The sequence below is a fragment of the Nothoprocta perdicaria genome, unplaced genomic scaffold (assembly GCF_003342845.1).
Source record: "Nothoprocta perdicaria isolate Ctin4 unplaced genomic scaffold, notPer1 scaffold_119, whole genome shotgun sequence".
NCBI lineage: Eukaryota > Metazoa > Chordata > Aves > Tinamiformes > Tinamidae > Nothoprocta > Nothoprocta perdicaria.
The window spans coordinates 880,531-905,968 of NW_020454305.1; the positions used below are offsets into that span (position 1 = coordinate 880,531).

Here is a 25,438-nt window from a genome sequence, read left to right on the forward strand (position 1 = left end):
TTATTTTTTAGACATCTTGAATAATGTTTCCACTCTTTCTGTACAGATACAAAGGCATTATGGGATAATATTGTTTATAATCCAATCACACAAACCCTGGCTTGGGAACCAACCTGTCCGGTGTTTGTCACGGTTAACCTGTGCAGGCTAATGAAGCCTAACCACCACTGTGAAGATATACAAAACACGTCCAAGAGTTCTCCTGAGAAGGTAAGAGCCACGTAGACTTCAAACTGAGACTGAAAGCTGTGCTAGAAAGTTGTGATTAAATGCTTCATGCGAGCAGCTAGACTTTGCACTAAGGGCAGCTGCAAACTTTTCCTTTCTGATAATTAAAAAGGTTCATAATCACAGTTAGTTGATATGCTTTATTTGGAGAGCTGAAAATTGGCTAACTCATTATTAGGGAACAAAAAGTGGAGTGACTGTGAAGCTCGTAATGTTTATTAAATTCTTTGGGGTAAAGAGGGTCTGCTTTTCATTTGTAGTAAAGGCGTGATTCATCTGCTCTGACTGTTGTCTAAAAGGTAGGTGTCCAAGTTTCAGCTGTTCAACCCAGATTCCCTTTAAAGTACTCAGCCATACTCAGAAAACAATGCTTCTAGCCTGAGGGCAGGCATTTAAAACAGGTCAGGGGGAAGTTTCCCTAAAGGTACCTGTTTCTCTTCACTGGCTATGACAGGAATCTATTGTGATTAGATCAAATGTATATATTTAACTACTAGGCATCTAAACTTTAATTGAGATGAATCTGAATCTCTTTATATCTTATTGGAGGTGCAACTGTACCTCCATAGGGCATGATTGTTTTTCACTCTCTTAAGTTTTTTTTTTAAGTGCCTTCTTGAACCTGGCCTAACACCTTGAAATTTTGGGTGTTGAAATATCGAGCACTCAGCTCTTCCTGCATTCATACTTTAAAACTGAAAAGGATGGTGCATAGCTCAAACTCCTTCATATTTAATCTGAAGTTGCATGAATTTGAATGCACTGGATTTATGAGGTTGGTTAGAATTTCCACTTTCACCTTCAAAGGTTTCAGGTCTCCCTGATGATGTAAAGAAACTAGTCAGCTTGAGGTAGAAACTCAAAAGGCAAATAAAAACAAATTCAAATCTTAATTTTTGAAACTTTTAGTCTTATTCTGGTGAGATGATTTGTCAGGATTGACTCAAGACTTTTGAATGTTTGGTCTTATAAGCTGAAGAAACACTGAAATATTAGAGACTCTTGGCCAAGCGTGTGGTGCCTACACAGATTCACCATTTTCTGTCTAGCTTTCAGCAAAGCTTCAGACTTGCAGAAACAAATATATTTAATTTGGCACATGTGAGTGCTCCCTGCGGAGTTCACCATCTGCTGACAACAAACACAATACTTACAGGAAAAAGAAAGAAGTCTAGAATGAGGTTGGAATGGCATTGGTCATATCTATGACCCATAACATAATCCAATTAGTTTAGTACCAGACAATGAGGGTTTTCCTATGTTTACCCATGGCTCAATATTAATATTCATAGACTGGATGAATTTTCTTTTTTTCTAATTCTTCCTAAAAGATGTAATGTTGGATTTAGTCCATTTTTTGCATGCAACTGTAATAATGAAGAACATGTCCATAGCGTGCTGGAGACCACTGAAAAGGTTCCTTAGTTAGTGTCAATTTCCCCCACTTAATCCACGTGGGGCTGCACACTCTTATGATACACACATGTGCTGACTCAGGCCCCAGAGCTACAACACTCTGCTCTCTGATTTGGATGTCTTTCTCTGTCCAGGGCAATGCTGTTTCCGTGTCTGAGCTTCCATGCCTGGTTCTTATGGAACCTTCCCATGACTCTCTTGTTGCTACCATAGACAGGCCTTCAGTTTGTTCTCAAAGAACTGCAGGAATGAGGTGTTACTTTGCCAGTTGTCTGTAGGGCCCTTAGTCAGTTGTGTGACAGACACTCAAGGAAGATGACTTATATGCTTAGTAATTGCTTATATTGGACAAGGCTTTTCATGTTGAAGTCTTTGGTGGTTTAATTGGTTGCAATTCACTAAAGAAACATTTTTTAAGTCAGTTAAGCAATTGTTTAAAAATCCATTTCTTTAAGTTTTTTCTTGAATAGGGACACTGAAAATTGAGAATTTATTAAATTGAAAACGAAGCCCCAGAAAGCCTTTAACAGCCCTTTGAGAATATGGCAGTATTCAAGAAATGTGTACATGAGGCACTTAGGGACATGGTTTAGCAGGCATGGTGGTGATGGGTTTACAGTTGAACTTCATGATCTTGAAGATCTTTTCCAACCACAGTGATTCTAGGATTCTATTCTATGATTCTATGTTTACCTATTCTGCTGAATTGGTGATGATGGTAAATAAGATCCCAGAACAAGATGACTCTATAATTAGAATTACTTAAACAAGTCACCAGAGAATCCAGCGATTTAGTTATGCTAGGTCAGAATGAATGTCAAAAATGCTACATTCTATGCATGGAACATGTGATTTATTTAGCAACTCAAGAACAGTGTTATACCTATTGTTACTATTTTATGTGATTAACTCATTGAGATACAGTAAACAAAGCTGCTCCTTGTTCAGTAATCAAATCTAGAAAATCCTAGATAATTCTGTGAAACTGGCTAATGAAAGTAGCTAATGCTAACCACTATCTTTTCAAGCAGGTTAAATATTCTCGTGTGGACACTCACCCAAGACTTTGCATGAAGGTAAAGTGATTTTCTTCTAAATGACCTATTTACTGCCTTTCTATATGTTAGCTATCAAAGAAGAAATTGTTAATATTCTTCAGCATTAATATTTTCTTTTATATCTCTGATGAATAGGGAATAAGAATGAAGGAAATGTGAAAGAGTAAATTAAAAGAGGTTCTTTCCAACTGCAGAAGAATTGCTAGAGGTGACACAAATCAAATTGTGCCACCATTTTTTTCTGCTTATGAAAAGCAGAGAAAATGTCTTAGTTCACACACTGCAGACTCTAAAGCACATATTAAACTTGTTCGATGAGCTACTTTTATTGTACTAGTTCACAAAAGTGCCATCTAGGTGTATTATTAATCTTATACGATATATAAAAATCATGTTATTAATCTAGGCATTTTACTGGTTTCTTTTTGCTTACTTTTAACAAAATGGAAATGTATCAGTGTCTGAAAAAATGGAGTTTAACCCAGACCAGTTCAAATCAGGGGTTAGAAGATACATAAGACATGAAAGCTGTAGTTTTACTTTCGCCCTGCTGGAGTGCAGTGATGATCTCTAGTTGAATCTGTAGCCACCAATTCAAATTGAAAAATTGGTTTTCCTAATGGATTTCTCTGCTTTCAGTTTACAACCAAGCAAGACTCTTGGGTTAAATGTCCATTCGCTCATGGAGAATTTCCAGGTAAATAATTGTTTTATCAGATAATAGACAATATTGAATTGGAAAGAGACTTCAATCAATCTCTAGATATGAATCTTCGCCACTAAACAAGCTTTGCCCTTGGTCAAGTGTTCAAATCACTATGGCTTGTGAATTTTAGCAAAGACATTTGATGGTCTGTTACTTGTATGTATTGTTGTTTGCGTGTTATTTGACGGTACTCAAGTAGTTAAAATGGCTTTTACTTTTAATGCAACAATTATAAATATAATATATGGTAAAAGTAAGTCTATTTTCCTTAAAAATCAGCTTGGAAAATGAGAACTGCTGCAGTGGCAGAGCAGATACACGTTTTCTTCACATCCCAAACCACGGCGCAATTCTCCGTGCTTGTGTGTAACAGGACGCAGCTGGGCTCATGTGAAGCTGTGGGGATGCGCCATTCAGTCTCTGCGGTTTGTATATATTATTTCTTAGACGTTTTAAATCTTTTTAACTTGTTTAACTGTATTCGTTATTATTCCATTTATCACTGTGCAGCCTGAATGCATTAATAAGCCTGTGCGTGAACATACTGAAACAATTAATGGAACATATTTAAAGCATGTAGTTCTAATTCTGATCTCACACTGATTAAAGATAAATAAGGATGTTGAAGTCAAATGAGTCACATCAAAGGAAGTTATTATTGAGTGGAACATTAATATTCTTTTAGCATCATTTTTGCGGTATAATGTACGTATTATGCACATAGGAGATGTTATTGTTAACATTTCATATATGGGTCGCTGATGCAGCAGACCTGGCAAATCTCACGTTATGAAATATGAGAGTTAGAGCATAATTACACAATGATCTCAAGCCACGCTAAATCCAATGGCTGCCAAAACTAACTCAGTACACAAAAAGGTAACTTTTCAGCCAAATTAACTTTCAATCCAGCTGTGTGACCATACAACTGCTTTTCCCAGCAAAAGCAGTGGGGAGAGAGGGAAAGGACTATGGGAAAATTGCTGTTTTGGGCAGCAGCTATTCATGAAATGAGAGCCTCATTCCTCTCTTGCAGCTAAGCCTGTATCTCATACATTTTCAGTACAGCTCTGTGGCTTGCCCTTACCCATCAACCCTGCATGCCAGAGTTATCTTGTTGTCCTGATCTGTGGTTAGCCTGACCTGTGGTCTACTGAGAATGTGGGATTAAAGAGCAGAAGAGTGTCCATAGCATTATTTTTCAAATAGGAGAGTATTAGAAATAATATATGTCTAGGAGCTACTAGGACTGCCATGTTGAGAGGAATCCTCCCAGCTCAGCAGCTAGCTTCTCAATAGCACTAGGACAGCTCCCAAGTGTGTTCTCCTTTCACATCTCCCTCTACCATGTGTATCAGATGCCACACAAGAAACTGAGAAATCGCTATGGTGTGATTTCATTGCTTACTCCTGCCTGTGTTCGTTGACATTGCTGTGCTTTAGGGGGCTCAGGGAGAGAGGAGCATGCTGTAGCTCTGCCACATATACTCTTTTTCAGGATATATTCCAGCTGTTCATCTTTGCACTGTGTGCAGGTATGAGCTGCAGCTGTGTCATGTTTTCCTGGTGCCTCTGATGTCCAAGGTGCCTATACCATGGGTAGCTGGCAAGCAGGCAGCTGTAAATCAGCACTTCTTACATTTCAAGGGGTTAACACTGAAAGTTGAACTAATTTTGTAATTAATTAATTTAGGTTTTTAATTACATCTCTGGCTCTGCACTGGACAGAGAAGCTGCTAAAGCTCTATTTCCCAACTCTGAGCTTATTTTGCTGCATGTGTTCAATGTTAACTTGTCCTGCAGACCCTAGAGCTGCAAAACCACTTGAGAAAGAAGGTTTAGGAGAAAACAACTTTCTTGATCAATATAGATCACAGAGGGTGCTGGTGGCACTATTAAGATTTTGTCTTAATGAGGCAGGATATGTGGGGACATGTAGTATTACTGTCAGAGATGGAGGTCTCTGTGGTAGGAGGTTTGCTAAACAATGAATTCAGTGAACACTTACCACTGTCATTTCCCTTTATCTGACCTTTTTTTCCACATAAGGTTGTATAATTCAGACCTTTTGGTTTCAGAGGTACCCTGTGTGACTTGATAGGTAAGAAAAGTTATGGTAGAGCAGTGAAAAATCACAGCTAGTGGGTGTCTCATGAAGGGCATCGAAGTATTTAGAAATGCTCATTTTTTTTCTTAGTGGTATGAAGCTGTTGCTTCTTCTGCTGCCTCACCACAATGGCAGCCCACCTAAATTACACACAGTTCCTGTCCAACACCATGAGCGATATGCACAAAGGTTTCATTATGACTTAACTGTGCTCCCAGAAACAATAATTCCTATTTAATACCATCGGAGTAAGGCTACAGGAGTAAGAATATGTTAGCCTTTTTTACTCCAAATTTGTTTAGGAGTTTTGACATATTAAGGAGAGCAGTGCTAGGGTGCGTAGTTATTAGTGGAGTAACTTATTCTTCTGAGAACAAACCACAAACAATCACATTTTAAGTGGCAGATCAGTCATTTAGGACAAGTCTACCCTAAGGCTGAACTTGTTCTCAGTATACAATGTGATGGGCAGTCCTCAAGAACTTCAAAATAATGGTATTTCCTTCAAGTTCGTGTACACTAGAGAGCAGAAGTGAAGATGTTCAGTGGCTGAGTGGTGTCAGCAGCCATGGGGGTGGTGTCTTCACTTAGGATACTTCATTAAATGCAGGAAAATCAACCCTCTTCCTGTGCTTCCCAAACCATGCTTAGCAAAACTACGTCAGCTTCATATGGTCACTGAGACCCAGGGATAGCCCCTGAAAATAAATAGCCTTCCATAATGAATATATTGTGTTAATTTTCGGAGGCTGTGGAACATACATTATGGGCAAATGAACCAAAGAGCTGGAGAGAGACAATACATATGTATTCACTTTACCAGGATATGGAAAATAATAGTTTTCCACTTTGTTTTCATTAGGGAGATTCTGTATCAATCACTATGTCCCAGGAAATGTGTGGGTCAACAATTTGCATTCAGGTATGTGTTTTGATTTTTGCCAGGTGCACTGTACAAAATAAGCACGCCATGAAAAAAGAAAATAAAACCAGCAGGCTCTCTGGCAGTTTCCTTCTCCTCGCCAAATCTGATTATGCTGTAAATGAAGTTGGCAAAGAGCATTATTTATAGCTTGATTTGCTGCCACCACCTCTGGTTGAGATGATATTAATTAACACAGAAGTTGATCTCCTGATCTAGCTGCTTTGTTGGCAGCAGATAAAGGGATACCAACAGGAAATTGTTAATTCTGCCTTTATGTGCTCCTTTGTAATAAAAAGTTAGTCAAAAGATCCAAGTGAATAGCAGATGAATGTTTCAAAAACTGACATTAACTGAGAAAGGCTAGGCATATATATAGCAAGCAGCACAGTAAATACCTAGTATGCTAGAATAAGCACTCCCGAAAGCAGAGCTGAGTAGACTTTTTCTGACTGCTCTTGCATGTTATTTGTGTAAATGAACTTTATTTAGACCTTGCTTCACCTTCCGCTCCTGGGAAGATGAAAGGGAACCTGGCAAGAGCCTTCTGGGCACAGGAAGGGATTTTTCTTTCCCCACTGAAAAAGATTTGGTGGCAAAATTGGTATTTTCCTACATAAACCGTCTATCATGAAAATAAGACATTATCTGACAAATACAATTCTGCACAAAAAGAATTCTGCTCAACCTCGTGCTTTAGAAATCTACAAGTGATTAGACTTGCTAAATGTAGGCAAGGCCAATAGTACATTTATTTAAAAACAGATTAAAAATGCAGTCAGCTGAGTAAACAAATAAAGCAATGCTTATTTTGTCAAGGCAAATCTTCAGTACTAGTGTGCTGAAAGGCAAATAAGACTTAATTCTTTCTTTTAAAAGGGCTGGAGGACAGATGTAGATTATTCAGTTCCTCTACAGATCTGTGATACCCACTGTGGTAAGTATTAATGATAACAAAAGAAAAATTAGATTGTGAAATATGTTTTTACTATTAGACTGACATTTTACTTCCCTAGAATATTTCATTATTTTCTACACTTTTTACTGGGATTCATGAGACAAAAATGGATGCCTACAGGTGAGTTTGATACGTTTAGCTTCCTTTTTTTGCAATGGACCCATATAGACAAACTAGCATTTAATTAGCTACTACAAGGGCAATTTCTGTGGCTATATCCTCAGCTTCCTGGGTGACTTTTTCAGCCCGTGCCAAGTCCTGTGCACCACACCTACGTTTACCTTGCAGTGAGTGCATGAGGTAACTAGTTAAAAGCAGTCCCTGGCAAGCAGGCACACCGTCATGTCACTGCAGAGATTGCAGCACGGCCCTTCTGCTGATTTTCCACCTCTGTAAACGGGTCAGTAGAAATTCCCAGTAGAAATTACAGAAAATTATTTCTATTATGATTTGAAACCCACCCAGAGTAAACTGAGGCTTGGGGACTTAAGGTGAAGTGCTCAGCAGGGGTGGGTTCACTAGCCTAAAACTACAAAGTGCAAAGACAGTAAAACTGAGGGAAGGTTCAGGCTGAGCATTGCCAAAAAAAAACCCAAAACAAAATACACAAAAAATACTCAAACCTACCCAAATAATCTGCCCTCCTCTGGTTCATTGTAAACATGGCAATTCCTAGGACAATTTTTTCAGTACTTTAAACATACCTCACGGTTAACTCTAGTTCAAGCTTTGAAAGCCTAGCATTAAAAAAGAGCGGGCTTCAGTCTGGGGTGTCACTGCACTTCTCTGGGCAAGCAGCTGCCTAATGGTGGTTCAGGTTTCCTATCTACTTAAAAACTCCTACCAAGCCCGCAAGGTGACTCAGTTAAATACTCTGTGATATAAATACTGTGATTCATGCAGTCTGGATCTATCTTCCTTATTCATATTTTCCATTCCACCAGTGTGAAGGATATGACAAAAGTGTATAAAATAATGAAATGTTCCACAGAATTAAAATGTGGAATTTGTCACAGGTTTTTGTTCTGATAAGGAACCTATGGAGATTCAGATGTGGGAGAAAAAAGGAGAACACTGTATATCAAGAGCATCAGAATTGTAATATGTGATTGATCTGGCTATTATGGGGACCATTTTAACCTCATGCTTTATGGCTTCTGCCAAACTGTTTTTTGGATTTTTTTTTTTTTTTTTGGATTGGTTTTGGATAATGCAATGTGCATGCATGGTCAGGAGGGGGTTTTGAAATTTCCCTCTCTAGCTGCTGGTGCTGGTTAGTGTCAAAGATAGAAAAAGCATTGAACTAGCAGGTCCAAGCCCTTGCTGTAATTCCTGTGTTCTTGAGGACTCATTAGGTGCTATCAACACCTTGCTTGATGATGTTTAAGATTTTATCTATAAGAATAACAGCATTTTTAGTAAAGAGTTTCTTATTCTTGAGTTCTTATTTTCTCAAAGTACTCAAAAATAAAGCCACTTTTCAAGCATTAGCTTTTCAGAGTAGAGATCATCATAGAATCATTATGGTTGGAAAAAGACCTTTGAAATCATCAAGTCCAACCATAATGATGAAAGTTATTTGAAGGTCCTATCACTTAGAATAATAATTCTTATATGGGGATGCTACTATGAATATCTCTGAATACAAAATGTTAACAGGTTAAATCAACATGGAGTGAAGGGAATGTTAAATGTGCGACTCATCCATGATTTTTGTCAAATTGAATTATACAAAATGTCAAACAATCCTTAATCCTATAATGGCACAGTGAAAACATTTATTGTATATATCTCTGTGAAATGGAAGTTTACATTGTCAAATATGACTATTATTTAAAATATCATGCAGAATCAGTTTGCCCAAAAGAGTAGGGGTATTAATAACATGCATTTTGCACCTTAAACCCAGCATCCCAGTGAGGACAGGGATTATTTATCTTTTATAAAAACCACTGTAGCTAACTATCATGAAACCTATTCCCTTTCCAAATTGAAGAAAAGATTTCTATTATGTATAATGCAATATATTGTCTTTTATATCTATTTTCTATCAGTAGTCATGCTTTGGAATTGGAGAAATTTAACCTTATTTGCTCTAAGGAACACAGAAATAAAAAAAAAAATTTTGTCTGTTTTTTTAGAGGCAAAACTTTGTGTTCTTTTGAATTTTTGGACAGTTCTCTAGATTTTATTTAACATATACAAACATTTCAAAGCATTATTTAAACTTTTAAAAATATATATTTATTCCAAATAAACCAACAACCAAAATCAGTTAATATGAAAAAAAAGAACCATAATTAAAAAAAGGTCAGCCTACATTTGAACTTGTTTCTCCAGGTTTTCACAGGCAGACATACAGTGATGGAAGCCCAGCAAAGGCCATGACACACAGGTACCTGGACTCTTTCTCTCACATATAGTTTAAAAGTGTTCAAGAGATGATAGAGTTAACCCTGAAAATATATTGTTACCCTGTCTAAAGTAAGGCAATTCTGAGTGAATTTAGTACTCCCCTGTGAGAATATCTGGTTCCTGTCTCTCCCAAACCTTGTTCCCCTTGAAGCCACCGCTTCCCTCTGTGCTCTTCCCCCTCTCTGCTGGACAGCGGTGCAGTCTGGCATCAGAGGTAGTGAGAAGCAATAACCTTCAAGAGCCCAGAACATCTGACCTGCTGAGCATGACACTCGTATCATTAGCACCTGCCTTGTGCTTTCTCCCTGGCATTTGCAGGGAGATCACAGTCCCCTTCTGTGCTCTCACTCATTGGTGAAATTTCCTCAGCTGTTCAGTGTTTCCTCAATTCTCCTAGCCCTCTGAAAAACAGCAACACGTAGACTGTAAACCAATGAGATGGACCACAGTAATCAATGTAACCAACAGATACCTGGTTTGGTGGGAGCTCCTATTCTTCCAAAAGCTCTTTGTATAAGGGTACCCCATCAGAGGCAACCTAGAGCAGTGGCTGTTTTATAGAATATGGCCTCCTGTGTCACATCTATCTCATGGCATGTGATGCTAGTGAAGAAGATTTTGCATCTGAAATCTGCAGCACAAGGAGCAGACACTGCTTCATACGCAAGGCTTTGTATGAAGATGGGAAAAAAACCTTGAGGTTTCCTTGAGGAAATCGTGGCTTCCCAACTTTAGTTGGGAGGGTGCTTTGGTCTTTGCTTTCAGGCAGTCTCTTCCTCTTTTCCTTGTCAGAAGATAAATGAAATCTTTTTTTCACTTGAGAAAAAAAAGCCAATCTTCTTTAATTTTGTTTCCTTTAGGCTGAAGAGCGTGCATTCCTTGCACTGAAGATGGATACAAGGTGAATGAATTTACCAACACATTTTTAAGATCTTTGGTATCTCCTCAACATCAGGTTGTCTTTTGGTGTGACTTGCAAACCCTCTAAGTGGTCTTCTCTCACGTTAATGGTTTCTGCTAACTACTGTGGGATTATTCGTATGAGTGAAAAAAATAGCAAATTAAGCCTCTTTTAACATCTCCAACAGAAGCTGGCTTATGATTCCCCATTTCCCAGTATTTTAAAAACAAAAAAGATGTCTTAGATCATGTAGCTAGAGAATCAGGTTCACATTTTCCTTCTAAATTAATGTTTTATATATAATGAGCTATAAAGGGGCACTTTCCAAGTACACCGATTATCTACAGAGTGACTATTTCAGATTTTTTATTTGTAAGTCATAAGCTTATTTTAAGTCATAAGCAAAAGTTGTGGGAAATAAAGAAGAGAGGAAGTCTTTTCAGCTTTGTCACTTTATCCTACTTTGTAATTTCCTTTGTTTTCTGATGCCATTCTGATGACCTCACTGTGAGAGACTACCACTGAGAGCTGTCTAACAACTGCCTTTTGTGATGTTTGCATTTGTATTTGACTTGGAGAGAATCTTCCCACTTATCTGAGGAAGAATATGTCTTTGGTTCGATAGCTATTTAAATATACTGTGTGTAAATGCATCCTAGAAGGAGTGTTTCACAGAAAGAACTGAAGTATTTTTTTTCATTCTATCAGTATTTATACTCAACAGTTGAGAACAATACTACACATTGTACTGATTATCAAGCATTTGGCCTTTATTTCGCTGAATGCTCCTGTGAGCCATCCTTACTTCCTGTTGTGTAACAAGGAAATAAAGTCAAGTAAAACACGAATAATGACAAATCCTGAAACCATGTGGAATTGCTCATGTGAGCTCAGGGAGAAGGGTGGGGAGTGAAGATATGGAACAAGATTCTGATCAATAAAAGAATGTTTTCCATCTGAATGTGTTTTTATTTTAACACTTTCAAAGAACAATTTTGAAAAGAAAAACTATGGTATAAACTTGGTTTTCACAGGGCTGTGCAAAGGACAAATGCTCTCTGGTTCCTTTCATATTAAAGCTCCTTTGTGTGAAGTGCACATATATTAGATATATTCCTATCCCATGCAATGGTACCGGTCCAAAACCTGAGGTGATCAGGAAGCTTTTTTAAACCTTTCAGTTATTTGGAAGTGGAGACCTTTGGTTGTGAAGCGGAAGGGCCATTCTATTCAGACATCTGCTTTTCCTTTAATTTCCTCCAGACTGCAGCCAGAAACAAGAAAATCATCTGACACAGCATTGTAACACTGTTCTCCTACATTTTAGCCAGTGGAAAAGCTTTTCAGGTAGGGAAAGCTGATTTGTATAGGGTGTTCTTTATTGCAGCCAAGTCTTCATCATGTCCACAGACCAAAAATGAATTGAGAATTACATTTGTGTGGCAAAATCTGAACAGAGCACCATCTCTACTGACAAGTTTCCATAAGGACCCGAAGCAACAATATATGTAGGGATGGTTGCTAGATCCTTTTAATTATAAGATCCTGTTTCAGCTGCACAGTCTCAAATCTCTTGAAGTGCATCTTGTTATTTACAGGCTGCAACAATGGAAATACCAAAAAGGATGTGAGATGGCTGGTCATGATCACATTGGCGCTGTTCTACAGGGAAAGCAAGTCATGAGTGTATCTATCGGACATGACTTAAATTAACTGTCTGGAAATTAAGTATTCGTTCAAAGGTAGCTGTTCAAGCAATGTCTACAAATTCCTAACAGAATTTCCATACTTTGTTTTGGGTCTGCCTGTTTGCATCTCTATAGTATTGTATCTGTGAAAAAAAAAAAAAGTTGGTAGTTTTTTCTAATTAACACCCAACCTGATCCTTAGAAGTACTATTTGTAATGCAGTACCTCTCCCAATCACAAACTTCCTACTCCATCTGAGATCATCTCTTCCTGCTCTCTGAAAGGGTGATTGAAAAACCCTGCAGATCCAATGCCCTTCAAGGAGTTCCACTCAGTGTGTGACTTCTAAAGAGAATTTAACGTGACTTTTGCAAAAACAAAGCTTTTTTATTTCACTAGGTATTTTAAATAGTGATAGCTTAAGTCACAAACATAAACAGCCTGGGTACAAAAGCCTTTTCCAATTGTATTTCAAAAAGTATTAATTTTAATTTTGAGGACCTCTGAAATATTTTCCTTTTTCTCACCCAAACTATGCAATAGATTCACAATATTGACCAAACCACAAGTAAACATGCCGTGATAACAGCCAAATCCTCAGATTTCCTATGTGACTGCCAATAGACTTGGCTAATATTGTAAAGCTTCCATTTTTTTTTTTTTTTGGTTGATGGAAGTTCCCTTATTGCTCATTGTGGGCCCAGATTAATCACCTTGTTTGGAGACAACTCAGTTATATGGTTACTATTTCATATGGACACACTGACTATCATGACAGAGTATCAATGCTCAAGTTCTTCCAAGATATAAACATATATCAGGATATCAACAATATATAGCAATGGGCTGATGAATGCTTTGTAATCTCTCCAAAGGACTTTCAGTTGCATCCAGTGCATTTTAAAAACCTGAAAATATAATTTTAAGTTACTACATAAATTAAAGCTGTTTTCTTTCACTTATTTAGGTATTTATTTCCACTTGTCGGACTGATACTGGGTCAGTTTGGTGTGGAAAACCAGACTGATTGTGATGCAGTATCTTTCATATCTTTTATTTGTGGTAGTGGGTGCATTTCCTTTAAACCAAGATACAGTTAAGAGGCCTGCTTGAATTGCCACATCCTAATGAGTAACTGTATATTCAGTGGGCCACAGTAACAGCAGATCCAGTCCAGTGCTCTGCAGGCTGCGTGTTCCTGACCCATCCCTTTTCTGGCTTTCTGATAAACTGTTCCAGAGAAGTAAATAAGCAAAGAAATAATGGCTACTTTTGTAGGGTTGTTTTTCAGCGGATTTCACACCCTGACCTGCAGACACAGGTACATGTCAGCCAGCACAAGTGTAACAGCCTAAGTATGGGGGAGTGGAGGAGGGCCACTCCTGTTAGCTCCCTAGACAGCATGTTGACTGAAATGTAAGGTAACATGGCAACTTGATCATGTACTTGTTCTTGGCAAACAGAAGACAATGTATTTGCTTCAACTTACTGTCAAAGGTTTCAGTGAGCAAGTCTCCCCATCTTGCTTTTATAGCAGGTAAGCACACAGAAACTCTCTGTTTCCAGTTAACCTGAAAAAAATGGTGACTTTGTACTGTATCTCATATCCTAACTTTTCTATTGCATCTCATATCCTAACTTTTCTATTGTGTCTCATATACTAACTTTTCTATTGTACATAGAAATATCTCTCCTTGACTGTGAAGACAATTTGTCTTTCTTATGCAGAAAACCCTTCAGCAGTGTCGTGCTGGACCAAGTCCAGTAGCAGTGGTGGGAACTATTATCCTCACCCTCTTCTTGCTTTGGGCTGCCCTGAGCCACTGGGGTCAGTATCACTTGCTCACATTTTGAAGGAATGTGCCCCATTTATCTCCTAGGTGCTGTTTTTTAAAAGCTTTAAACAAATGAGCAAAGATCAGTTCACAGAATCACAGAATATTCAAGGTTGGAAGGGACCTCTAGAGATCATCTAGTCCAACCTTCCTGCTCAAGCAGGCACACCTAGACCATGTGGCACAGGGTGGCATCCAGGTGGGTTTTGAGGACCTCCAGAGAAGGAGACTCCACAACCTCCCTGGGCAGCCTGTTCCACTGATCTGTCACCCTCACAGTAAAGAAGTTCCTCCTCACCTAGAGACGGAACTTCCTGTGCTCCAGCTTATGGCCATTACCCCTTGTCCTATCGCTGGCCACCAATGAAAACAGCTTGTCCCCTTCCTCCCTGCATTCTCCCTTCCTGAACTTATACATATTAATCAGATCCCCTCTCAGCCTTCTCTTCTCCAGAGAAAACAGGCCCAGCTCACTCAGCCTCTCCTCGTATGGGAGATGTTCCATTCCCTTAATCATCTTGGTTGCTCTTCTCTGGACCCTCTCGAGAAGCTCCACGTCCCTCTTATACTGGGGAGCCCAGAACTGCACACAGTACTCCAACTGCACACAGTACTTCCTTTACTGGATTTCCAAGACATCTTGAATTTGTTTCCCTAGAGACCATCCATCTCAAAACAGATCTCACCCACTCCTATCTTGATTCCACAGTATATAGCTGATGCAATAAAAATAGGGCAGTTTATCCATTGCATGCAAGATTTCATTCATCCAGACCAATCTTTCAACAGGCGGATACATTTTCTGGCATAGGGCATTGCTGGCATACTCACTAACTAAAACAAAGCTTAAACAACTTGTTATTCCATCCTGGTTTTCAACTATATAAGTTCCTATCCAAAAGGTCCCATTTTCAAAATCATCTTGGGTCACATTCCACATTGTGTCCTCCTCTTGAGTGCATTAAGATTTTGGATCTTTTAATCCTTTACCCAGCACAATCAAAACAATTCTTGCCTTTGAGTCAATGCCCATTCCTCTGACCTATTTCACCGTTTTAGCTCAGTGGCTGAACTCCCTTTGCAGTAAGGTTCTATGATGGATGTGTTTGGAAAAAGAAAGGATAAAAGGCAAAGGAAGCCCAGAGATACGAAAAGTAGATAGAAGATGGGGAGAACATCATTTCAGATGTGTGAGAACATCTATGGGCACCAGCAGGAAGAAGCACTTAGTTGGCAAAAGTGCATATGAAGCCTGCAGAAGGAAGCCTATAAGGGTGAAGGATGAAATGGGCAAGTAGAAACAGAGAAGAGATGAATGGAGGTAAGACAGGGTAAATGGACTGGAGGAGAAAAAGAGTGCAGAACAGGAGAAAAAGAAGAAGGTGAAGCCAGCAAGACGAAATAATTCATGTTGATGGCTTTGATCTACTTGTTCAGAATTTCCAGGTAAAATGGGAATTTGAGCGGAGATAAACCAAATCTGCACTGCTCTGTATCCAGCACATACACTGGCATTACCTCTTTGCTTCTCACCTTCACTCCTGCCCTCTGCTATCCTGTCCCCTCCTTCATGGAGCTCCTTCATGACGTCATGGTGAGTGACAGGCAACTGCCCCAGAACCTCCTTATCTGACATGGAGTCCTCTTCAGAGTGCGTGTGGGCTTCTTCCTCAACAGGGCTTCAAAGGTTATTGGGTCCTCCTCAAACTGTCCTAGGTCTCAGCTCCTAAGTGCAGAGAATGAGTTAGAAAGGGACTGGAAACAGGCTGATATTGCTTTTTTTTTTCTCCATCACTAATAACAGTCCTAACAGTGCAGGGAAAAATGAGAGAGCCTCAAAAGGCTGGAGAAATATTGAGTTACATAATGACCATATTTTTTTAACAGTCCTTTTGTGAACATTTTCCCCTTCACAAGTAGTAACTCTAGCTGATTCTTTCACTTTCCGCATTACTGTCAGTTTCTCTTTATTTTTGGAAGTAAAACTTTCCCTTTCCTTAATTACTTAATAATATCACAAGCCTTTTTCTCTCTTTCAGGTGTTGGACTTGAATGGCACCTGGCAGTCAGATTCCCATATTCTCTCCAGTGAGACTTCCTCTTCTGCTGTAACATTCTTTGTCAAATCCAGAATCACTTTCTAAATGTGTAGTTTCTTTTCATAGATTTTGCTGTTTTGTTTTTAAATTTGCAATACCGTAGCCAGTTGAGTGCCTTCAGACTGGCCTGCTCCCAATTTATGCCCAGCCCTCTGGATGTCTGCAGAGTGGATGTCTGCCCTCTGGATGTCTGCCAGCGATAGGACTAGAGGAAACGGCCACAAGCTGAGGCACCAAAAGTTCCACAGGAACTTGAGAAAACACTTTTTGACAGTGAGGGTGACAGAGCCCTGGAACAGGCTGCCCAGAGAGGTTGTGGAGTCTCCTTCTCTGGAGGTCTTTAAAACCCGCCTGGATGCAGCCCTGTGCCACGTGCTCTAGGTGACCCTGTGTGAGCAGGGGGTTGGACTAGATGACCTCTGAGGTCCCTTCCAACCTTAAGCATTCTATGATTCTATGATTTTCATTCCTGGTTGCATGCTCCGTCTGCCTTCCCCACAAAAATATGCTCAGAAACTCCTGAACTGCGTATCTTGGGGGGGATTTAGGCCTTTGTGACATGTCCAAAATCCAGGGTAAATCAAGAACCTATACTTTGGCAGATGAAGTCTATATTAGTTCCTCACTTACAAGCTATCCTTCCACTTCTCTTATGACTCTTTAGACTGAGACTTTTGTTCCTCTGTCTTTCTGCAGTCCAGGTCAACATTGGATATCTGTTCACATGTGAATGAAGTTATTAGTAAGTAGATCTTTTTCTTATCTTCCTATTTTGCCCAGCTGCAGAGCTAGGAATGTGTCTTTCCTTTTTTTTTTCTATATTTAAACTTGCATTTTCTTCTGTGTCTTAGGAGGTAGAATGCCTCTGAGAAGGCAGCACTTTCAAATATGGCCAGCTGGAATTAACTCAAAGGAATACTTTGGACAGACAAACCCTGACAGAATGCTGAGCTAAATATGTTGCAGGTGCTGCAAGGGTCTTATCAGGGACTTAAAACCGATACAAACCCAGTTTTTAAGAAAATTAACTCTGGAAGGTCTTTGTAAAATGGCCCTCAGTCTTGGGGAATACGAAATTCTTGAATATTTTGTTGTTTTCTCTAAGAACTATTTTGAAGTCTCTAGAGTGAAATTTCATTGTTTCAGTTTACTTCAGGGTTCTGACCACCTACATCACATACAAGAGTTTGCTCCAGGGTTCTAATTTGGAGCAAACCAGCATATCCTATCTGAGACATAGCCTGGGCCCAGCTTAGGATTTAGGGTACTTTCCTTCCAAGGAGCATGGCTGTAGCTAGTCTGCTCTTGAACGAGCCCTTAACAGTACATAAACAACCTAGCCTACCAAAGATGATACTGCAGACTAAGATTTACTCCATGGCATGGATCACAAAAACAGTGTAAATATACTCATAGAGGCTGCTGTTTATGAGTTGATGTTATCTGTTTGGTGCAGAGATGCTGGATAGTGTGGGAAAGGCTGTGCTGAAATTGCTGCTGTTGCATCATTGCCTGAGATGAGAGCCCTCTGTGCTTCCTAAATGAGTGCTCTACAGTACTCCTGCTTAGTGATATTCTGTCATCCTTTAATTTGTATCCTCATAAAGTTTTACTCTCTTTCTTCATTAAACACCCCAACATTTTGGTTCCAGGAAGCAAAGAATGAAGCTGACCATCTGTTCATCAAGTCTTTCCTGGAGATAGGTTTGTGTAAAACCTTACAGGTGTGTGTATAGGAACGTACAGAGTAGCACCACTTCTTTATCTATACCTTATGTCTGTAAAGAAACTGCTTTTAAAAGTCAATTTTAAGTCATTCTGAAAAACTACAATGAAGATGGCCCTTAAGGAATGTTCATTGTACCACAGTTTGTAACCACAGTTTCCACCCCATCCCTAATCTGATGGCTGTAAATTTTTGTGAAGGGTGTGTGGCTGCATGTGTGAGAGGAATGAAGAGAAAGAACTTCAGGGAGAAAAATTTCTCCAGTGAAACTGCCCAGTGAACCAGTCCGTAACAGCAACAGTCCCTGTGCCTGCCAGAAACAGCAGTGTTCACTCCTTACCTGGTGGTGTCACAAAGAAGATGGCCTTTGTCCAGCTCAGGCTAAGTGTGCCTCTGATCTGTAAGTCATCTATGGTAATTAGTCAAATTCTACTTGTCATATATACTATTTCTTTGCTTGGCAATACATGTATACTGCTAGGTTTTATTTCCCAGAGGCACAAAAGTTCTTAATTCTCCTGTGGAGCTCAGTGACGCATTTCTAGGTAAGTGGAAAACAAGGCACGTCTCTGATTTTGAGACACATAGAACAGCTTTTCAAATGTGGGTATTTGTAGGCTTTGGCCAAAAAGTGCAAATGATAAAGATGGAACAGAAGCTATCAAAGATTTTTCCTTAGTGTACAAATTTTGACAGGCTATGGAAGAGAACATCACAAAATTTGATACTTTTACATGAACCCTTGCCAGTTCCCAGAGCTGCTTTTAAGGCCATGAGCTGAGTCTAGAAAGGATGTAGCCCTGATTATTTTGGGCTGGTATCTCTTGTATTATGACAAGTGGCCAGAATGATGTCCCGTTACAAATATGTTCCTCCTTCAACCATGTTGTGTCTCATGATCAGAAAGGCCTCTTCCCGCTCCCCATCTCCAAATGCAGCCCACCCTGGGGGCTCTTGTGGGTCTTGTGGGTGTGGAGAAAAACATTCCTTGATTCCATACAAAATGTTGCACCAAGGGGGGTTCATGTTAGGTATTAGTAAAAATTTCTTCATGGAAAGAGGAGTCAAGCATTGGAACAGGCTGTGCAGGGATGTGGTGGAGTCAGCATCCCTGGCAGTGTTCAAGAAATGTGTAGATGAGGCACTTAAGGAAATGGTTTAGTAGGCATGGTAGTGATGGCTTTACATTTGGATTCAATGATCTTAAAGGTCTTTTCCAAACACAGTCATTTTATGAGTCTATGATACCTTCTTTCTGAGCCCACATATGGTTGGCGGGTGACCATCTTCATCTGGGCAAGCAGGAGTCATCCAAGGAAGTAAGAAGAGCTGTGCAGGAAATGTTAGGGGTGGCATACAAATCCTTTTCCCTGTAAATATCATTCTTATCTGTTACAGGGGACACCAAAGCCAGTCCTGATGAGTCAGCCAGGATTTCAATGCATCAAGCAAAGTAGAGCTTTTCTGCACCATTATCTTATTCAAATTTCTATCTTGTCATAAAGTCTTGCTCTTTATTTATAAAATGGCATATGAGAATTTGCACTGAGTCAAATCAATAGTCCATCTAACCTGTACTCTGTTTTTCACAGGGCTATTTGCAGAAACGCAGAACAAGCATGGGGTTATACACCTCAATGTTCAAACCTTGAGAACCTGATAAGTGAAAAGTAGTATTTTTTTGTATCTAGTATCTTTAAAAGATGGTTTTGTCTTTGAATTTATCTAAGCCTTTTTAAACTCAAGTAAATTTCTCAAATTTTCTTGTGGCCATTTCTTGTGGTAAGGAACTCCACAGTTTACATATGTGATGTATGCAGAAGTATCCGTCTTTCCTTACAACTTGTCACCAGCCACTGTGTCAGTCGCTGCTGTACTTCACCATCTGAAGAATTTAGGTCCATTTAATCATTCTTTTAATGAAAATCATTTGGATTTTGTACAGAATTCTAACTGTTCAGTTAATGGATGTATTTTGGATCTATAAAATGGCATTGTTATGTTCTATCCTGTTCTCTGCACCTTCCCTAGTAATCCCTAAAAACAGACTTGTCTTTTTGACTACTACAAAGTATTGAGCTGATATTTATATGGAACTGTTCATTACAAATCTGAGATGCCACAACTTATTAGTTATGGCTAAATCAGTTCATGACTAGGTAATCTTATAAAAAAAAAATGGAGCATTATCCTCTGGTCAGACCCTACTTACTGGAGACTGAACAGAATAGAGGTTTCACTTTTACTTCTCTAACTAAACAAAGTCAGAAATAAAATGATACATGTTAGCATTTGTCTTGAATTACGCAGCTTTGGTAGCACATACATGCATATTAATATACCTACATGACAAAACTGAGTAAACCTACCATGACAAAATGCAGGTAAGACTCAGCCTAAGGTGATCAGTCCTTATTCGGATGTTTGGATGGAAAGTGGGTTTTCTCTGCTTGTAGCAATGGTGCCTGTGCACTAATATAACTCTACGTTCTTTATATAGTGAGATTTCAAGGGAAAATGGTTCTCCAACCCAAACCATTTTTATCTATTGCAAACTTTGCAGATGCAGAAGGTTGTACATGACTACATTATGTATGAAATACAATACTGTTGTGTAAGGTGGCTTAGTTTTAGAAAAGTTTTGCAACCTCCTCATGAACGGCAGCTTTCATTTTCATTTCTCTGCTAAGTTATTGCTGAGGATGCGTTCTGAAACTAAAGTGTCTGTGCTCAGGGTAGTGATGGTGGTGACAGCGTCTGTGGAGTTTTCTGTAGCAGTGAAATTTCTTTTTCTCACACATATCATTCTTTAGTAGCATGGAATATCACGTGCCCTTATATTACCAGCTGCTCATTGTGAAACCCATCCACAATTTGTCATACTCAGCTTTAATACCTTAGTTCCATCAGCAAATGGTTGTATTGCTGCATAGATAATTTATAAACATGTGGAATAGTTGAGAAATCAGCACGTGCCCTCCCTCTAGAATGGTAAAAATTGACATCAATGTTCCTTCTTAAATTACTGGATATATTTTCCATGCCCTCTATTCTGTCCACAATTAGTTGTCACTAGAAGACCTCAGTATCTCCAGAAAGATTGCTTAACAACACAGCTGTGGCTGTAAAAGAAAACTGAGCGGTGGAATTCTACTGGCGTGCAATTAGCCATGGAGTGCTCCAAAGGGAAGTACTCTGCAGTTTACAATATATCACTGTGTATTATTTCTTAATTTATGCAAAGCACTGTTTGCTTTGGCTTAGTCATTCTCCTTTACCTTTTCAGTTGTGATTTTTATCAGGCATTTCTTAACAGCTGAGTAAGTTTAGCACTTATGTGATTAACTGTGAAAAACTGAACACAGGATTCAAATCCTAATCACTGGCAAGGAAAGAAGAGAGTACACATTGGATCTAAAGTGAAGTTCTGCTGCATTTGGGAGTCTGATAGGAGAAATCTCAATCTGTATTGAAATTTATTTCTACGGTCACATGGTTCCTCTGAAAATGCACAGCTGAATTTTCCACGCAATGTTCAGACCACTTATGTATGTGTTTGTTGGTTCGTTGGTTCGTTGGTTCGTTCGTTCGTTCATTCATTCATTCATTCATTCATTCATTCATTCATTCTTTGCCATTCTTCAGTTTTTCTTTTTTTTTTTTTTTTTTTTAATTATTTTTCAAGATACAGGTGATTTGAAAAGCTCTTTCTGCCTGCTGCTATTCCATGTATTTTCAAGGCCCAATGGGACTCTTCTGCAGAAACCTAATCTTTCTTTCCCCTTAAAAGAGAGACAGAAGACATCTCTCTTGTTATCTTTGATTCTTGAAGTTTACTATAAGATAGTCTGGAAGTTTCTGTCTTATTCAAGCACGTGAAGCCAGATGTTTGCTAATGTAGTCTGTTTCTGAGTTGTATCAGGCTTCATTTAGAGCTTGACTTTTTGTAATGCCACATCCTCGGCCTCTGGAAAACCAACAACACACCTCTTGGGTCTGGCAGAAAATAGGAGGGGGAAGGGGCTCCGTTTCCCCTATGAAATAGTAACTATAAACCAAGGCCTTGAGCCTTAGTGTGAGGAGAACAAATAAAGCTGGAAATTCCCTATGGGGACTAAAGAGACTGAGTCTCAAAGCAAACTTGAAGGGGAAGGTCTATGACCAATACCCCAAAAGTCTGGGCTGCCTTTGTTCTGTATCTCAGTAGCTCATGGGAAAGAATGGGAACCTCTCAGGCACAGCATGAGGGCTGGCAACGAGTTATGCAGTTATTTATTATTTATCTATTTATTATTTATTATGAATTATTTTCCTCATGAAAAATAGTTGTGATGGCTGTGGGTCTTGGCTGTGCTCTCCATAGATAGCCATACTCTGAGCAGTTTGTCAATCTTTATTTCACAGCTTTTTAACTCTAAATATCTGACTTACTTAACTGTTCCTCCTCATATAGCTAGGTCAGACCCTGAGGGAGGACTTCCACTTTGAAAAGAAACAAATGGGGAAATGAATGCAACCTTTTTTTTCTATAAAATCTCAATTCCATATAGACAAAAGGGGAACAAAAGGGAAAAGAATGCTAAAATGATATATGAGAGAGGAATGTGCAACAGAGTACTGTGCAATCTATGACTAATTTGGTACCTTTTGAAACAATATACAAATGATAAATTTCCCTTCAAATTATCCTCTCCTATGAGGCAATGACTGAAGTATGGACTACAGAGGCAAGCCTTGAGAGACCACACATGCACACACACAAAAAGTGATAGCTAAGAAGGGGAAACTTTGACTGATTTTGAACGTTCCTTGGCTTTTCTGTTATGGTTTTCCCCATGATAGCAGTATTAGTTTGTCTTAATATGTCTCCTAGCATTACACAACCAATTATCTCTTCATCTGGTCATAGCCCCTAGACCAAAGATTTACTTCTATGTCTGTGACCACTCTTTCTTTTTTCTATTACTGTAGTTTCCACTGGAAGATAATCAAATAATAATAAAAAAAAAGCATAGATGTTTGAGGGTTTTTTTGTGTTGTGATGATACAATTGTTGGTTAACTTTTGTTCCCTTCATTTTTTTTTCCCTTCATTCATCCTTTATTTTGTTAGGGATTTTCAAACATATACTTTGCTCTATATGGTCCTTACTGTAAGCTACTGGCTTCAAATGTAGTTTCTGCATTTTCTTTTCAAGAAATGCAGAAACTTTTGTCATTTATACTTTGGTCATTTATATCCTCCAATTATTGCAGAAAGATGTACTATGTCACTGGGTATGAAGAAGGACATAGCATCTATGTCTGTCATATTAATTTTAATTTCACAAAAATATGAATATTTTTCAATATTCTAAGTTGTCTGGCAGAACTGTTTCACTAACAGGCAGTAATGTAAAACCTGACACTAATAATCTTTCCTTACCTCTTGGCTTATTTATTTTTTCTAGGTCTCCTTGAAAATAGTTACAGTTCTTAATCTGTGTTACCTTCAAGCTGAATTAATGGATTGATTTTTAACTACAGTCTCACCAACAACTGCAATCATATTGATATCAAATCTCCTTCCAGAATTTGACTTTTATCTTCAGACAATGATGAAGGTGGATGCTTGGATGATTCCAAGTGCCTTTTGATGCAGACCCATGAAAACTATGCCAAAGATTTCAAGGGCGAATTCATACAATCGGTGTTTGTGGCCCCATGGCTATGCCACTGCAGGGCAGCAGCCTTTTGTGGCTGCCGGTAACAGCGTTACTTCCTCAGATCCCATGGCTGTATTTTGTGCTGGGGAGGTGAGCCTGGGCACCAGCATCACGATGACCCAGGGAGTGATCTTGCACATTCTCTGGTACATAACTCCTTGTCTTTGTCCTCTTAGTAACTTGAACACAGTTTCAAATTAACTTTCAGAGGAGGGTGACTCATGGAAATCAAACCAGGTAACAATAAAAGCCTAACCTATACTCGGTTTCCTATAAGGAAACTATGCAAACATAACGTAGACTGTAAGAATAACGTAGACTCTCAGAGGGTTTCCCCTAACAGTTTCACGATAAAACCAAGTCAGCTCATGCTGGGAAACCCTGACATAGCCACAGAGCAACACAGTGTGACAAAAGGAGAAACTCCAGCAATAAAGCAAATGTTATCAAGATCAATCCTCTTTTATGTGCGTGTGTAAGGAAGTGGGACTTCCTCTTCTCTGCTCGTTATGGGCTCTTTCAGATGAGAAAACCCCTGGGAATTTATGTAGATAATAAGAACAAACTCACAAAAGCAGGACTCCTCCTCTCCTTGAGGGATTGTTGCAGCTGAAACTAGTGCATCTGAGAGCTCTTAACTGCTTTGCTGCAGAACTGAAAGGAAATCAATCCGCCTAAGGAGGATATGGATAGTTAGGAAGATCTAAATTACTGTTATTTACCATGCAAAACAATCCTGTTCTCAACCACCTAGCTGCTAGGTTAGGTTAAATTGAAAGGTTAAATTAAATTCAAATGCTCTGCAGATTTTATTCTTCCTAATACTATCACCTTGAAGAAGTAGAACAGCTTCCGAGGAGGTCAAGAATAGAGTGTCCTATCTCCCTGGATATCTGGGACATATGGAAGCCTCAAGAACACTGCACCTAGTCCATACTTTGCCATCAGAAACTGCTGCTTCCAGCACGCTGCCTTCTGCAGGAAGTAGGCTGAGGACTTTGCAGTGGGTGCCTGGCTGGCTTCCCAACAACATTTAACTCTGCTGGGATTATGAAAGGGAAACCTGGGGTTACCCAGGAAATCAGTAACACAGGGAGTTGCTCTTGCTAAGCTTTAATCAGAAGATATCGCAACTGTTTCCTTTTCAGTGGAGCTTTAGGGGCCTCAAAGATCCTGGCAGCTGAGGACAGTTACGATGAATGCACTCCAGACTTGCGGAGTGTCACCACTCCTCTGCACGTGGGAGTGGAGGGAATGAACCATCATTTTCATTTTCATTTTTAATGAGGCAAATGAACTAAGAAAGCTGAGAAAGACTGATCACAGATGGGTATGCTCAGTTTGTTTTAGGTGTTTACTCTGCTACTGGATAGTTCACGCCAGGTTACTGGATGCTGACACAGCAACCTGAATTATGGAAATACCAGGCATTTCTTGCTGATATGTAGTAAGCCAGAGGGCAGTATGTAATCAAAGGTGGTAAGAAATGGCAACTTCCTCCTTCCGGTGAGCTTTTCAGGTTTCATGTGAATGCTAGGGTTAGACTGTAAACTGACTTATTCCATGACTAATATACTTACCAGTCTGATTAGACCTATCTGAAATCTACAACACATTTATGCCAACATTTTTTTTTAGCTTTTAATCATGACAGAGTTGATCACATTTGTAATAC

General features: G+C 39.1%; 1 protein-coding gene across 1 annotated transcript in view; it reads left to right on the forward strand.

Moving 5' to 3' along the window:
* Positions 1-25,047, forward strand: part of IL17REL (interleukin 17 receptor E like) — a 54,073-nt gene extending 29,026 nt beyond the window's left edge. The window contains exons 10-17 of the mRNA XM_026053833.1: positions 47-210; positions 2,673-2,720; positions 3,342-3,399; positions 3,688-3,833; positions 6,378-6,437; positions 7,317-7,374; positions 9,736-9,790; positions 24,912-25,047. Coding sequence (XP_025909618.1) covers positions 47-210; positions 2,673-2,720; positions 3,342-3,399; positions 3,688-3,833; positions 6,378-6,437; positions 7,317-7,374; positions 9,736-9,790; positions 24,912-25,047 — 725 coding nt within the window. The remainder of the gene's footprint in view (positions 1-46; positions 211-2,672; positions 2,721-3,341; positions 3,400-3,687; positions 3,834-6,377; positions 6,438-7,316; positions 7,375-9,735; positions 9,791-24,911) is intronic.
* Positions 25,048-25,438: the final 391 nt, after the last annotated feature.